The 16,214-nt window shown below is 56.1% G+C and overlaps 1 protein-coding gene across 3 annotated transcripts in view; it reads left to right on the top strand.

The window, feature by feature from the left end:
* Positions 1 to 414: 414 nt before the first annotated feature.
* Positions 415 to 16,214, top strand: part of PRKAG2 (protein kinase AMP-activated non-catalytic subunit gamma 2) — a 330,166-nt gene continuing 314,366 nt past the window's right edge. For 2 of the 3 annotated variants that reach the window (XM_037735550.1, XM_017520093.2), the window contains exon 1: positions 415 to 926. In XM_037735550.1, coding sequence (XP_037591478.1) covers positions 813 to 926 — 114 coding nt within the window. In that variant the 5' untranslated portion in view covers positions 415 to 812. The remainder of the gene's footprint in view (positions 927 to 16,214) is intronic. The other variant, XM_017520087.2, reaches the window with a different exon arrangement.

Consider the following 16,214-nt stretch of genomic DNA (forward strand, 5'->3'; position numbering starts at 1 on the left):
GCCGCCTCCCGCCGCCGGAGCTCCCGGAGCCTGCGTCGGTGCCAGGCCCGGCCCCTCACTGTCCCCTCGCGGTCCCCCGGGGCCGCGGCGCGGGGAGAGGCAAGGAGTGGGCGCCCTGCCCTCCTGGGCCCGCGGGGCTCCGGGCTCCCCCTCCGGCGCGCAGAACCGAGCTCGCCGCCGCCAGAACTTCTGCTGCCAGCGGCCGCCCGTAGCCCAATTGCGCAGAGGGCTCGCCTTGCACCTCCTCTTCCCCCGCCGCCCTCCCTCTCGCCCAGAAAGGAGGACGGACCCAGCTGCAGGCTCCGGGCTGGTTTATTCTGCGGCCAAGGATTAGATTTATGCACGAACGGTCTCACCGGCTCCAGATTCCCCACTTGGGCACAGGCATAGGAGGGTTGTTTTCCAAATTGCTGGTTTTAATTGCACCTGCCTTTCCGATTAACTCTGGAATCTGTGGGAGGAGCCGAGAGGGTGGAAAATGTTTCTTCGATTTGAAAAAGGAAGAAAACTTTGTCACCCAGCGGGAGACCTCAGCCGCGCGTAACTCGGCGAGACACCAGAACCCGGACGGGCTTTGACTGACTCTTCCTGCGACGGTTCCGTAGGGAGGGACGCTTGAACTCGGCGCTCCCGCGACGGCGGCGCGAGTTCCCTGCTCACCCTCCCTCCCCGCGGAAGTCCCCACGAGGTGGCTTCAGGGTGGAAGGGCTGTGACAGAGCGCAGGGCTCCAGTCCGACGGCAGCGGCCGGGGGAGGGAAGGAGGAGACCGAACCTCCGAGGAGTTACCCAGAATCAACTTGTGGTTAGAGTTATGGGAAGCGCGGTTATGGACACCAAGAAGAAAAAAGATGTTTCCAGTCCCGGCGGGAGCGGCGGCAAGAAAAATGCCAGCCAGAAGAGGCGTTCGCTGCGCGTGCACATTCCGGTGAGTCCCAGCACCCGGTCCCCGGCTCCCCAGCCCTCCCGTTGCTCCGGTCCTGGCGCCGAAGCGGTTAACGCCGGACGCCCCGCGCGCGCCGCGCGTGCCCCTCTTGTCACTTGAGGCGGCTGGGGAAAGGGTGGAGGGACAGGGCCCGAGGTGGGCCGGCGGAGCCGGGGCTCGATCTCATTCTCCGCCCGCGTGCAGCCCGGGCTGGAGCCCCGCCTGGGGCGGTGGCTGGTCGGTGGCTGGGCGGCTGCAGACTCGAGGGGGTGCCAGGCGCGCTCCCGGGCCAGGAGTGGCTGGTGGGTGGCTGGGCGTAGCCCGGGATCCAGCCGGGTGCGGGTGCGGGGGGCGGTGCGTTGTGTTGTTTTGCTGAAAAGAGACGGTGTGGACTGCGCTTCGGGGAGGTGGAGCCCGCGAGCGGCTGCCGGAGACGGAGGGAGGGGAGGGGAGGGGAGGGGTTGTGGGTGGGGAAAGCAGCGGGACGGGGGATGGGGGAGCCATGTAACTGCGCCTTCTAATGCACCCCCTCCACCCCAGTTTCCCTCGGGGTGTTTCTGGGCCTGGGGCGAGGGGCTCTTCTGCAGCTGTACCCTTCCCCCGCCCCGGGAGTGTACTTTGGGTCTCCGTGGTATTTCGGGGATCAGAGATCCCGAACCCGTGCAGACTTCGTTGAACTTCAGCCCCGACCGCGCCGGCTGCCTGGGAGGACATTGGCGACTGGGATCTGTCTGTGGCTTCGCTTTGTCCAGCCAGGGGGGCAGCGGGCCGGGTCGGGCTTCCTCCCTTTGGACGGCGCCCCGGTAGTCCGCGGCCGCTGGTCCTCGCCTCGCTGTAGAGGGGTCGGGTGGTAGGAGGTGCGGCGACCCACTGGGTCACACCCTCCGCCTCAGCCAACCAAGTAAATGTTTGTGTACACACACACACACACACACACACACACACACAGCAGAGGGCTCCGTGGAGAAAGTTATTACACACACACACACACACACACACACACACAGCAGAGGGCTCCGTGGAGAAAGTTATTTTGCTCTCCGGGGCATGGTGGGAGTGCCCACTGCGTGGGCTGTCTATACCAGCCATTAAAACTAATCCTTCCTGACCGCATCAGACGCAGCTGGAATGGCCACTCGCTTCCCACTGTGAATCCCAGGGGGCACTGCCCCGTGTTTGCGGAGCAGCCCATCTTTTGGACGCCCCCCTAAGGTCTTCCTGTGTAAACTCCGGCCCAACGCTTGGATGAGGAAGGTGGAGTCCAGGGGCGGGAGCTCCAGACACCTGATGCCAAGTAGCCCCACACCGGCCCTGGGCCAGCCCTTCCTGGCTGGGAAGCTCCAGGCAGGGAACTTGGACCCTTGGCTGCTGTGTGGCTGCCACGGTGGTGACCCGATTATGCAGGAATAAGTGTTCTATTTGAAAATGAAACATTCTTGCTTACATCTCTCATGTAAGACATTTAGAACCATGTTTCCGAATTAAACGTTAGGTATTGCTGCTAGAAACCTCTTAAAACAGTGACCACACAGGTAACCCTGTAACCAGTGTTTCTCCCATTTGTCAAATGCAGGAAATAACACCAGTTTTTCCTGCTTTATAGGGATATTGAAATAAAATGATTCCTGGGAAAACTTTTTTTTTGAGACAGGGTCTCACTGTGTTCCCCAGGCTGGAGTGCAGTGGTGTGATCACAGCCCACAGCGGCCCAACCTCCCCAGGCTCAAGTGATCCTCCCATCTCAGCCTCTTGAGTAGCTGGGACTACAGGCGTGTGCCACCACACCCGACTACTTTATTTATTTATTTTTATTTTATTTTATTTTATTTTATTTTATTTTGCAGAGGTGAGGTTTTACCATGTTGCCCAAGCTGGTCCACATGGGCTAGGCTCCCAAAGTGCCGGGATTACAGGCGTGAGCCATTACACCTGTCCCTGGAAAACTCTTGTCAAATGTAAAGTGTCATATATATGTATCGCTAATACATATACATCAAGCACCTAGGTTTTTTAAAAAATAGAGAGAGTAAGAAGGACATGCCACTGTCCAGTGGTCGGGCCGTTTTGTGTGGCAGCCTCGTGGTGAGGCTGGTTCCACATGCAGGGTGTGAATGATGTGTGGTGCCCGTGGAGTGGTGCCAGCAGTCCTGTGAGACAAAATCCAGAAGGAGAAACAGGACTGTGAGGCCAGGGTGTGAGTGCTGAGAAACCACGCGATAGCTGGGGTCCTCGGACCGCGCTTCTTACTGCCAGCGGTGACTTTGGCAGCTTTTCATCACTTCTTCACATGAGCCAGGCCTCCGAAAAAGTAGTCATTCAGTTATTCCACAGTGGCCGAGGGTGACCACGTGTCCAGGCTCTGGTTAGGGTGAGGTCTGGGGGAGATGGGCCCAGGTCCTCAAGGGACCTGCAGTTGCTAGGGGGACCACGGAGGCCCCCTCATCTGCCAAATGGTCATTACCTGTTGATCGTTGTGCAAAGCTAGGTGGTGGTTATAACCTCGCTGGCAAAATGAAGCTTTCAGACACAGGCTAGCAAACGATCAGTCATATGCGATGACCAGTGCAGATCACTTCTAGAGGCATCAGGAGTGATGACGGGGGACTGATGTGTTCAGAGACACTTTACGCCCAGAGATGGCAGGTGGGAGTCACGAAGGAGAAGTGGGGGTGATACTTCCATTAAGGAACCAGCAGGAGCACCCCACAGAATCAGGCTGGAGGGGATGGCTGCTTTCAGGTGAAGAGCTGCGCCTCTTGGAGAAAGGGTTTGAGAACCAGGGTCGTAGGAAATGGTTTGAGACTGGCTCAGCCAGGACCTGGAGGTAGGGCTGCCAGCTGTAGTAACTAAAAATACAAAATGCCTAGTTAAATCTGGATTTCAGATAGACAATGAATCATTTTTTAACATAGGTATGTGCCATGTGATATTTGGGTTAGACTAAGAAATATCCATTGTTGAAATCCTGGATGAATGAAGGTGTCCTGCATTTGATCTGGCAATTCTACCTTGAAGGAGTGAGGACCCCCTCCCGAAGGCATGAGCAGGCTGCGGTGGACGCTGTAGATGGCCTGGCCCTGTGCCCTGGGCCCAGCCCGCTCTCACCTGCTGCCTTGGTGGACAGCCTCTCATTCGTGTCTCCCGTCCCACCTGAAGGAATCCTCTTGGACCATGGCAGCTTGCTCAGCCTAGTGCAGGCACCCTGGAAGTGCTGGGATTATGCCCTGACGGCTGCCTTCAATCCAGGAGGGGTGTAGTTGGTGGCCGTTGACCCAGCCGCCCCGCTGCTCGGTGGGATATTCTGACCTGGTTTCTGCAGCGTGCCTCAGGGCATCCCTAGCAGGGTGGGGATCCACAGTGTAGCCCACTCATTCATGTACCTTCCTGGCTCTTCTGGTCAGTTCCTGCCTCAGTTTCCCCATCCCCTTGCCCGCACTCCCTGGGATAAACTCCTGAACCTAAGTTCCTGTCTGATTGTCTTTTCTGGGGGGTGGGGGACGTCAACTAAAAAGCCATGAAAGGTGATGAAAACAACTCTGTGGGAATCAGCCTGGAAAAGTGTGCAGAGTGGCAGGAAGAGGGCTGGTCACAAGGAAACCAGCTTAGGCGCTTTGGCAAAAGCCCGGGGTAAGGGTCTGAGAGCCTGAACTGTACTTGTGACGAGAGAATGCAGAAGGGCAGACATGGGGTGTGAGAAGGCCAGCCTGCTTGACAGCAAGGGATTGAGTTGGCAGGAACTGATGTGGAGGTATTTGGGATAAGGGGCAGTTCCTGGGGGAAATGCTGAGCCCGGTTGTGGCCCGGGTGTTTCTCAGCAGAGGGCAGCACGTCCATGGGGAATCACATTTGCATCCTCACCCCAGCCTCAGAGGACTGTGGTGTCCAGGGACTGCCATTGCCAAGGACATCTTGGATTCTGAGCAGTAACTCCTGAAAGACCCTGTGACCCTGGCTGTCCTGTGACTGGGGTCATTTGGTGGCCTCCTGGGGCCCCTAGTGTCCAAGCAGCTTGTCTCTTCATTGACTTGGATTGAGTCGCTTTGGGGACCTCTGCCTCCACCCCGTATCATAAACAGAACTGTGGCCTGGGGTGTTAGAGGCAATTATTGCAAATCTCCTCTCTCGGGCTCTGATGATCTTGAATGTCACCACTGCCCCCTTCCTGTCAACAGCCCCTCTAGGCCTTGGGGCATCAGGAAGGAGGAATCCGTTTCAGGGGACATCCTAGGGCCAGTGGGTAGTGGCCGGTGGTGGAGACCTAGAACTCCTAAGTAGTTTATCAACGGAATTCGGCCGATGGCTGCGTCCAGGGAAGGGAACGTGGCCCTTGGACTTAAGGAAGATGCGGCCTTGCTGGGTTTCCGCCTTTCTTAGGCATTTTGGGTCACCTTTATGGGCACAGCCACAGGGTCTTACAGGAGGAGGGGGTAGGATGCAATGGAGAGGAAGGGGAAAGACTGAGGGCAGATTCCACCCTGAGGCCACGTCGGCCTTAGCAAAGGGCCGTAGAGGTCAGAGTCCTGGCCCGTTGGCATCTGCCTTAGATCCCTGCCCTGAGACGCATGCCTCTCGTAAGGCCTGGCTGATCATGAGGGTGATGGGAATAGTTTTAGGAAGCACTTTGCCAGGAGTGTTGTGGTGTGTGGTCTGCTGAGACGTGGTAGCAAGCATGTTCCTCCCTTCTGCCGCTCTAAGAAAAAGCAGCCTCCCTGTTAATGATGAAGTCCATGGACCTCATAGACGTGCTTTCATCAAGGCTGGCCGGGACGTCATGCGTCTCTGGAACGGTTTCAAGCCAATGACAGAGCAGAAGGCCCACGGGGAGGGAGGGCGTCAGAGAAATGGACCCGAGGTAGGAGGCTTTGGGGACACTGAGGCAGGCCAGAGAAGTTGAGATGGTTGCTGCTGAGTAGGGCATTGCTGTCAGAATGTGCAGGTCGGGTTAGGGTTAGGGTTAGGGTTAGGGTTAGGGCTGGCCCTCTGGGAGAGGTGCTCCTGAAATCCTGCACAGTCTCTGGAGACAAACTAAAAACAGAGCCAGGGGAGCTGGGCAGTCACACGTTTGCAGAGATGAGACTGGGCTTGGGTGGGCCTGTAGCCCGCTGTGCCTCCCTTGCTGCATGGCCTCGAGCGAAGCCCCATGCTCCAAGAAGGCAATGCACCCTCCGTGCCAGTGATGGCCTGGGACCTCTGCACCCAGCTCCTGCCCCGTAGCCTCTGTCTGGCTGGATGAGCCTGCTCAGGAACTCCAGGATGAGGTGGGAAGGGGAGCCATGCCCTGCCCCGGGCTGGAGGATCCAGCCACGACAGGGCTTCCTGCCCTCACACCACTGAGACACTGTGGTTGGAAGCCTCAGCAAAGGGAAGGGGCAGCCTGTGTGGCACAGTGGAGGTGTCGGCTTTGACTTTGGCCGTGACCTCCGTCAGTCTGTACCATCCTGAGCAAGATTTGCTGGATTAGGGTTTGGGGCAATGTTTTGCAAAGCCTGGTTCCTGGACTAGCTTAAGTAGAAGCACACAGTGTTTGTTTAGAATATAAAGTCCCGCTTCTGAGCCCAGACTTACTGAAGCAGAATGTCTGAGGGTGGGACCCATGAGTTTGCATTTTTCTTAAGTTCTCCAGTGATTCTTGTACCTACTGGGGCTGAAAAACAATTGGGCTAATTAACGGCTTCCCTGGTGTAATACTAATCCATTTCTTCTGCCCCCATGAGTTATTCCTCCATCTGTCTGTCTGTCTGTCTGTCTGTCTGTCTATCTGTCTATCTATCTAGTCACCTGTCATCTGCACCTTTTCAGCTGTCACTGAGAAGAGATACCCTTGACTTCTGACTCTTCTACAAAGGCAAGATATTTCTGTCTTCCAAATAAAGATGAATGCCCAAATCAGCCTGTAGTCAGAGTGGCCCATGTGAGCCTGCCCGTTAGGCCACACTGCAAGGTTTCTTGACTCAGCCGTTCAGTGGCTCAGTGCATCTTAGATGCCGTGCTGTAGCTCCAGTAGGGTCCAGCGTATGCTGTGGGGACCTGCGGTAGTCAAGCTTCTCGGCAGTGGAGTCCTCAGACTGGCCTGTGGCTCAGGGTTTTTGACGAAGCTTGGTTGCCGCTCTGTAGCACGCTGGGTGAGAGAGGGCTGCTCAGCAGGCGGCCCCCGCAGTGGGGCACAGCACATCAGCTGAATGCTGCTTGAGCACAGCCCCGCGCTGGTCCTGGAGGGAACGGGCAGCTAGACAGTGATGCATGATCACTTCCTCGAAGACTCTGCCACACAGAGGGTGCAGGGATGTCTGAGGGGCAGCTCACATGGGGGAACAGTGCCTGCTGTGGGGATGTCTGTGAGCAGCTCACATGGGGGACAGAGCAGAGCCTGCACAGACCCATGGCCCTGCAGAGTCACATGCTCAGTGACTTGCGGGGTCACCCTGGAGCTGCCTTGTCCTCTCATCCCTACTTCACAAATGCCCAGTTGAGAAAACGCCTGCTCATCATGACAGGGTAGATTACAGCGTTACTTACGGTGGAGGTGAAATGTGCATCTCTGCTCTCATTCAGCCCCCACCCCCCGCCACCCCGCCCTATTGGTGCTTGGTCCTGGTACCATTTTGTGGAGGGTTCCAGGATTCTTGTATAAACAAGGCTCTACATACTGCAGAGGAACAGCCTGCTGATGAACACGAAGAGTTAAATCCTGGATCACGCTGAATTCACATCAACAGAAGCAGCAGCCCAGCAGAGTCAGTGGGTTCAATCAATACTGCGTCTTTTCACACGTCACAAGCGTGTGAGGGTTCTCAGTGCATTACTGGTGCCTTTTCCTGCTTGTTTTCTTTGAACCACCCTGCCCTGATAAAACCTAGCAGGATGCTCTTACTAGTCTGCACTGGGGGTTAGCAGTTTTGACTGTGCTAAACATTAGATTGGCGAAAGAAATCATTTGGAAGCGCTTTTTATTTGCCAATGCCTCTTCATCTACTCAGACTTCACTTACGTAATTTGTAAATCGGTTTGTATCTTCTAAAACCTTCAGGCAGATACATGTGCTCTTAAATATTCCTGCTTCTTGGCTGTTTATTTTCTTTTGCTTTCCCTGTTTTCCTAGAAGAGCTGATTTTGGTATAGTCAGCTTCTGGCCTGTATCTTTCTGTTTCTAGGCACCTTTTTACATTTATGGGGCCACTAAGTTATTAAGCAGAGCTACAGACACTGACTGGAGCGGGTGAGAATCTGGCTCTCCCATTCTCCTCCCTCCGTCCTCTCTTCGGTCCAAATGGGACCAGTGAACACAATCACCAATGAAACACCAGCTGTCTCCCATTGCCTTTCAAGACAGTGAACTACCCATCTTGATAACCCCACAGTTCTGTCAACGTCTTTTAAAATGTCGAATAAACAAAGGCCATTGGATGCTGAGCTGCAACGTTGAAACGGAGTTGTGAGTTTACTTGGTTCATTAACCGTGACTTGATCTGAGATGAGCAGAGGAGCCACCTGAGAGTCAAGCTGTGGCCCTTGGGCTTAACCACAGGGAGCTCTTAGAAGCCCCCACTGTTACCCACTGCACGGCTCATGCGCTGAGACCAGAGGACCGGGTTGGTAACTAAGGGGCTGAGCCTCCCCGGTGGAAGGTGTGTTGGTGGAACTGTATTTTCGTCCAGCCTTGGAATGGTTAATTGGAATCTCACTCATCTCTTTCTTCCACTACCTACTTTGAAAATAATTTAATCCCCATCCTTTACTTCCTGTTGACAGGAAGCCTTCTCTGCCAACCCCTGGCTGGTCACAGACCAATCGGATATCACCAGGCTTTGGGGCGCCTGCCAGGGCCTCTGTGTTTTGATATACTCTGACCTGGCAGTGAAGTTGCTGATGAATGTTCGACAAAGACCAATTTGCTCTGTAACCCCAGGCTCCAGCGTCTTTTTCATGAGCCAGAGGCCCAGTCCTGGAGGGGGTACCTACAGCTCTGCCCACCTTCTTCTGGGGGAGCTCATTGTGGGGGTGGGGGTGAGCTCTGCAGCGACCTCCACTGTGCCAGGGAGGGGAAGAGGAAGGATACCACAGGATGAGGGGAGCATTGGAGAGAATAGGATGCAAATCCTCACCTTGTGAATAAAGAGAGCCATTGCTAAGAACAGTATTTATGCAGGGTTAGTGCTGGGACAGAAACCAGTCAGCTCATTTCTGGGTACTTTCCAGGGATTGGGCTGGGTGTCCAGGACACAAAGGTGAACAGTGCCATGGAACCGGATTCTCCAAAAGAAAGGTTGAAGCCCCACACCCCCTGCACCCCGTGCCTGTGAATGGGACCTTATTTGGAATGGGGTCTTTGCAGATGGGATTAAGATATAATTTAGGATGAGGCCGTTAGGATGGGCCCTCGTCCGCTGTGCCTAGAGTCCTTCTAAGAAGAGGGAAACTGCGTCCTGAGGCGCAGGCGTGTGCGGGTGGAGGCAGAGGTTGCGGAGCTGCTGCCTTGAGCCGTGGAATATGGGCCGCTGGAGGTGGAAGAGGCCGGGAAGGACCCTCCCGGAGGCTGCGGAGGGACAGTGGCCCTCACTTGATTTCAGACATCTGGCCTCTAGAGCAGTGAGAGAATCGTTCTGTTTTAAGCCCCGGCGTGTGGTGCTGCGTTATGGCCGCCCAGGAACCGAATCCAACAGGGCACGGCCTTCAAAGTACAGGTGGCTGCAGCCTCCGTCGACAGAGCTTCGGGGCAGGTACTGCGGTGAGGGGTGGCGAGAGCCAAGGCCCCAGGGGGTGTCCCAGCGTCCCACTGCCCACTGCGCTTCAACTGCATCCTTCCAGGGTCTGGGTCTTTCCTTGTGTCCCCTCCTCCCCTGCTGGAAATTCTAGTGTGGAGGGGCTGTGAGGAAACCGACGTGACGGACGGAGGCTGTGTGGCAGCTCTGGGGCCCACCCGGCCTGCTCCCCTGTCCAGAGCACCTCCTCTTTGCCTGCTCTTCCCTCCTGTGTAGCCCAAGACTCAGCCTCCTGGGGCCACGGGTGCAGAGGTGTGTGCGGGGACTGGGGGTGGGAGGACAGACAGCTCAGTCACCTGCTCCACTTCCAGAAGACGGGCAGGCAGGCCGGCCCCACACAGCCATTTGTCTATCAGGCTGATGTGGAAACCAGCTCCCCAGCTCCACCCTGCTCACCACCTCGGCCGCGCCAGCCGCCATGGGGTGGGGGCTTGAAGCAAACCGCACCTGGGCCCCATCCTCATCTGCAGCATATTTTGTAATAAGCACCCCAGGGAACCTTATTCCTCCATGCAACCTAGATACACTTGATGGGGAGTTGCATTCACGGTGCTGAAGACTGATCGCTATGCTTGATTATCAGATACCGTCTGGGGTGGCTCGGTTGTCATCAGATTGAGCTACTATTGCTGGAGTGCTTGTTAGGTGCCAGTTATTATACATATTACATATAGGAACGGTGAGAAGGAATCAATTCAGTCGCCTTCAGTCCCTATGTTTTTGGTGTTTGGGCAGCAGCAGACGTGAACTGAAAGGGTGACAGCGTGCCCCTGTCAGTTCACGGTGCCTGGAGTCCTTCTAAGAAGAGGGAAACTGCGTCCAGGGGCGCAGGCAGGAAGGCGGGTGAGGGCGGAGGCAGAGATCGTGGAGCCGTTGCCTCAAGCCGTGGAATACGGGCCGCTGGAGGTGGAAGAGGCTGGGAAGGACCCTCCTGGAGGCTCTGGGAGCTTATATGAAAGATGTGTGGTTTCATATAAGCTGCCTCTCTTTATCTCTAAAATAATCTGTGAAATATTAGTATTGTTAGAAAAGACAGTGTGAGGTTCACAACCATTCTAGCCCGACCTGCTGAGAAAAGCCTCTGGGTGTCTTGCTGGGTTTCTGGTATCTCTGCTTGGCTGTGGCCCAGAGGCCCCACGAGCGGTCAAGTCCTCCCAGGGGTAGGGGGCGAGGCTGGACAGTCAGGCCGAGGCTGGACGGTCGGCCCAGAGAGGACGGCACCTGCTGCCTCCCCACGGTTTGCCCTGAGTCAGGTCTCCACATGCTTTACTCGGCCCCTTTCTGGATGAAGGTCATTGAAGGTTATTCTTTACGCTTCTTATCTCAAAAATAAATAACCTGCCTTCTCCACGTTCATGGGTCCCATTCTCTGGTTCTTCTTTCTCAGCTTTTTGTTTTGTTTTGTTTTTAGACAGAGTCTCCCTCTGTCGCCCAGACTGAAGTGCAGTGGTGTGATCTCAGCTCACTGCAACCTCTGCCTCGTGGGTTCAAGCGATTCTCCTGCCTCAGCCTCCTGAGTAGCTGGGATTACAGGTGCCTGCCACCATGGCCAGCTAATTTTAGTATTTTTAGTAGAGATGGGGTTTCACCATATTGGCCAGGCTCGTCTTGAACTCCTGACCTCGTGATCCACCCGCCTTGGCCTCCCAAAGTGCTGGGATTACAGGCGTGAGCCACTGCGCCCAGCCCTTTGTTTTTTTGTTTTTGCTTCTTAAATAATGGTAGTAGAACAAACACTAACCCAGAATCCGGAAAACCTGGCTGGCGCCCCTGCCACATATCTAGGGGCTTCTTCTCACTGAGTTATCCAGTACTGACTGCAGCCTGTGCCAGGGTCAGGGGTCTCACTGTGACTCACGTGGGCCCCTCTCTCCCCTCAGAAGGCTTAGGCTGGGGCATGCCGTCACCCTTTCAGTTTGTGTCTGCTGCTGCCCAAACACCAAAAACATGGGGACTGAAGACGACAGAATTGATTCTTTCTCACCGTTCTTTTGGTCAGCTGGGAAGTTCTTGTGATTGGGGCTGGCTCAGCCAGTCTCTGGGGTCAGCCAGCAGCTGGGGTCCAGGACAGCCTCGCCTGCACGTCTGCCCATCACCTAGTTAGATCCATGCCGGCCCAGCCCTGGGGACGACTGGGCTGTGTGTCCAGCAGGCAGTCCAGACAGCAGCAGGAGGGCTAGCCTGGAGCACAGGGGCTCCTCAGACCCCTCGGCCATGGCAAGTCACATGGCTCAGACTCCAGGGACGGAGGACAGGCTCTGCCTGTGGATGGGAAGCAAGGTCACATTGCAAGGTCACGATCACGGGGGCCGGCAGGATTTGAGGTGAACCAGTCACTTAACCTGTCCGGATCTGTTTACATATACAATACATTTATATATTACATAGTTAATACTATATAAATTATCTAATCATAGTCTATTTAAAACTTATCCCTTATGTAATATGTATAATATGTAATATACATATATAGACTTTGAAAAAGAGGGCTGGAGCCTAAGTCTCTGTTTGGCTGAGGCACCACGGCTGTGTGGAAACTGCTTTGTCCTGGGGACAAGTGGCCTTTGAGGGGCTGTGGGTGAGGGGCGTGCAGAGCAGTGACGGGGACTGGGTCCTTCCAAAGCTGAGCTTTTGGGAGTGTCGTCCGAGCCCACCCGTTTGCACCACTGAAGATGGGTGAGTGTCCGAGAGATATTTGGCCCCCGGGGAGCCACCAGTGCCAGGAGAACAGAGAGGTCACTTGTCTTGTTGTCACTTTGCTTTGCATGTCAGGTGTATTTTGAGATTTCTGACGTGACCATGGGGCACAGGTAATAGAATATTTTCAGCGAGAGGGAAATGGTGGGCAGCGATACCACCTAGTCTAGGGAAGGAACTGAGCCAGGTGACCTCCCTGATAGAGTGGCAGGGTGCCCACCAGGCGTGGAAGTGGCGCAGAGGACACGTGATAGCCCCTGGGAGAAGAGAAACGGGAAGCTGCTCCCTGGACCGCTGTATAAGGAGGAGGCAGCCTCAGGAGATTGAGCGACCTGTGAAGTCGAATGGCTGGCCAGTGGCGAAGCAAGGTTGACCTGGGCTTTTGCACTGGAGGCGTGTTGGAAGGAAAGGAACCCCCCTGGCCGGCCAGCAGCTACGGTCAGGGAAGAGCTTCCAGGAGCCAGCAGCGCCACCTGCCAGCCCTGTGGCTCTCTGCCAGACATGCCTGCTCTTCAGGCTGGAGGTCAGAAGCCGGTTCGCAGCAGTGCCTGTTTAGTGCCATTTCCAGACAGGGCCTGTGGGCTCCAGACCCCACTCTGTCACCTCCCTCCTCTCCTCTCCTCCAGATGTGGCAACATCAGGTCTCAGGAACGGCTCAGAGTGGAGTTCTGTAGGCTCCACATGCAGGCAGAGTTTACTACTGTGATAAAATACAGCATGAAGGCAGGCGGACATATTTGGTTCTTGGTTCCTTTTTTTTTTTTTTGAGACAGGGTCTTGCTCTGTAGCCCAGGCTGGAGTGCGGCGGTGCGATCACTGCTGCCTGGAACTCGCAAGCTCAAGTGATCCTCCTCTTTCAACCTGCCGAGTAGCCGGGACCACAGGTGCCACCATGCCCGGCTAAGTTTTTTATTTTTCATCGAGAAAGGGTTTCATCATCTTGCCCAGGCTACTGTTAAACTCCTGGGCTCAAGCAATCCTCCTGCCTTGGCCTCCAAAGTGCTGGGACTGCAGGGTGAGCCGCCACACTTGCCTGTGTTTGGTTCTATTCCTTGTTCATTATGGTCTGCCCTCCGCCACCTGTTGTCACCTTCACCTGAAGGTTCTGCTCAGCTGCTGAGTCTGTGCCTCTAGCTTTGGCCCCTCAGTGGTGGGAGAGGGAAGCAAGCTACACCGATCAGAGGGGAAGGGCCGTGAAGCATTCGCACCGAAGGCCTCAAGTGCCCCGTGGAGCATTCTGGAGCTGGAATGGCCCTTCTGAGTTGTCCCAGATTGAGGCAAAGGGCTCCCACAGTGTCCCTGGGAAGGGGATGTGAACTTGGGTGGGGCAGATCCCGTCTGGTGGGGGCAAGTCTTGGCCAGGAACTCAGCTGAGTACCAGCGGCTACCAGTGCTCCTGTACCTGGGGATCTACCAGTGCTCCCGGTACTCAAGGATCTACCAGCGCCCCCAGCATCTGGGGATCTACCAGCACCCCCAGCATCTGGGGATCTACCAGCAACCCCTGCACCTGGGGACCTACCAGAGCCCCCAGTACCCGGGGACCTAGCAGTGCCCTATGCACCCGGGGACCTAGCAGTGCCCCCAGCACCCCGGGATCTACCAGTGCCCCCAGTGCCCAGGGACCTACCAGTGCCCCTTGTGCCTGCGGACCTACCAGTGCCCCCTGTGCCTGCGGACCTACCAGTGCCCCCTGCGCCCGGGGACCTACCAGTGCCCCCTGTGCCCCGGGACCTACCAGTGCCCCTTGTGCCTGCGGACCTACCAGTGCCCCCTGCGCCCGGGGACCTACCAGTGCCCTCTGCGCCCGGGGACCTACCAGTGCTCCCTGCACCTGTGGACCTCCAGTGCTCCCTGAGCCTGGGGATCCAGGAGGCACACCACGGCATCCACTGCACCGCTTCCCTTTCTCATAATAAAACCTCACGATTTTTCTTTCGATGCGTCCAGCCTGTCTCCTTAGTTAAGTTATAGGCCCCTTTAAGGATGGCGTGCGTCTACACTTTGTCATGTCCCCAGCCTGAGGAAGCCACCTCTCACACAGCCAGCCTGAATGTTGACAATATGATGATGGTGAGGAGACACAGAAGCCGAGCGAACAGAGGAGGAAAGGGAAAAAACGTGGACCGTCTTTGAGAATGGAAATGCTTAGTTCACTCTACGATCCAATCTAGAGCAGTTCGAGTGAATCCACTGTTTACCAATCTTATGAGAGCCACAAATCTCGAAGAGAAAATTTTCAGACAAATCACGGCTTCCATCAGTGCTTGTGTCTGATTGTCCGCTGGTACAGGCGTGGACGCCAGGGTGGAGGGGGTGGGGAAAGACGAGTGAAGAAGAGATGCAGGTGGCCATGTGTGGTGCTGGAGGAGCAAGGGGTTTGCAAGACCTTCTGGTTCTCTCTGCCACAAAGCATGGTGCAAAGCGTGCCCAGCCTGTGGTCTTGCCCCTCCGTGGGCCTGTCCTGATGCCCTCTTTCTGCCCCACCTCCTGCAGGAGGGGCTCCACGGAGGCCAGAGTGGGGACAGTGGCTGGGTATGTTGCCCTGGCTGGCCACATCACAGCTGCTGGTTACTGTGCTTAATGGAAGGTGGATGAAAGCGTCCGATAGGCAGATGGAGCCCCGTTAGTGACTGGAAGGTCCCCTCCGGGTCCAGCATTCCAGGATTCTGTGATACCTGTCAAAGCTCAGGTGCCCGGCCACCTCCGTCAGCCCAGCCCAGCCCAACCCACAGTCCCACCTGCAGGTGGCAGAGAGGGAATCCTGGACTGTCAGAAGAAGGGCTCCCTTCCTGCAGCCCTGCGTCCCCCCAGTGGCGTGGACTCGGGTGAGTCCCGTAGCCTTAGATTTCCAGCTGTTACCCCAAGAGGACTTCCATCTAAATGAGAGTTGGGGACGGCTGTTCTTCAGATCATTCAACTGTTTGGCCCTGGACAGGGATGACATCCGCAGTGTCTTAACCAGCAGCTCTCACCTGGGACAAAAGAGGACGGCGGCGAGCGGCTAGCAAGAGCAGAATGGGAGCTAAAGGTATCCAAGGCCGCTCAGCTTCTGATGGCGCCAAGGGACAGCTCTGGCACTGTGGGCTGTGGCTGGTAGCAGACCCAGCTGGGCCCGGGCACAGAGCCTCAGGCAGGTGCCGCCCGACCACTCACCTCTGCTCTCTGAGCCCTCGCCATGGGGAAGCCCTTCCCCCTTCGCTCATCCCACAGCCCTTAAGCGTGTGTCCTTAGCTGTGTCTCAGCGAATACGCAGAGCTGTGCCGGGTGCTGCCCTCTCTCTGAAGACCATGATTCCTGCCCAGCACCTTTGTTTCTTTAGAGGATCATTCCTTTCAGTGGGGCTGGCAGTGGCATCCCACGCTGTCCGCCCGCAGGTCTCACGGAGATGGTGGGACGGTCTTGCTGCTGCCTTCCCTGCCAAGTGCAGCAGGGACTGGCTTGTGGGTCTTGCCCCGCCCCATCTGACATCCCATCTGACACCATTCCCTGAGGGAGTGTTCCCTGGTGCCACAGCGCTGCAGCACCCTTGAAGTACATTCCCTGGGTGTCACAGGACGATGCGCACAGATGTGGTATCTGCTCTTTGATGGAGGCCCCAGCAAGCTATTTTTCCTGAATCTGTTATGTGACAGACTCAAGAGACACCTGGCTCCTCCTCAGGAGACACTGTATTCTCTGAGCTTTCCTTGATCTGAGAAGTTTCTGAAAACTCCCCTTGAGTCACTGAGGCCAGGAAGGGGGCTGGACCTGATGTTGGTGACAGCTTTGCACGGGGCAGGAAGAGGGGCCTCGAAGGGGCAAGGCGAGGCCAGGGCACCTGTCAGCTCCATCA

This window comes from Cebus imitator, unplaced genomic scaffold (assembly GCF_001604975.1).
Source record: "Cebus imitator isolate Cc_AM_T3 unplaced genomic scaffold, Cebus_imitator-1.0 Scaffold20, whole genome shotgun sequence".
In the NCBI taxonomy this organism is placed as follows: Eukaryota; Metazoa; Chordata; class Mammalia; order Primates; family Cebidae; genus Cebus; species Cebus imitator.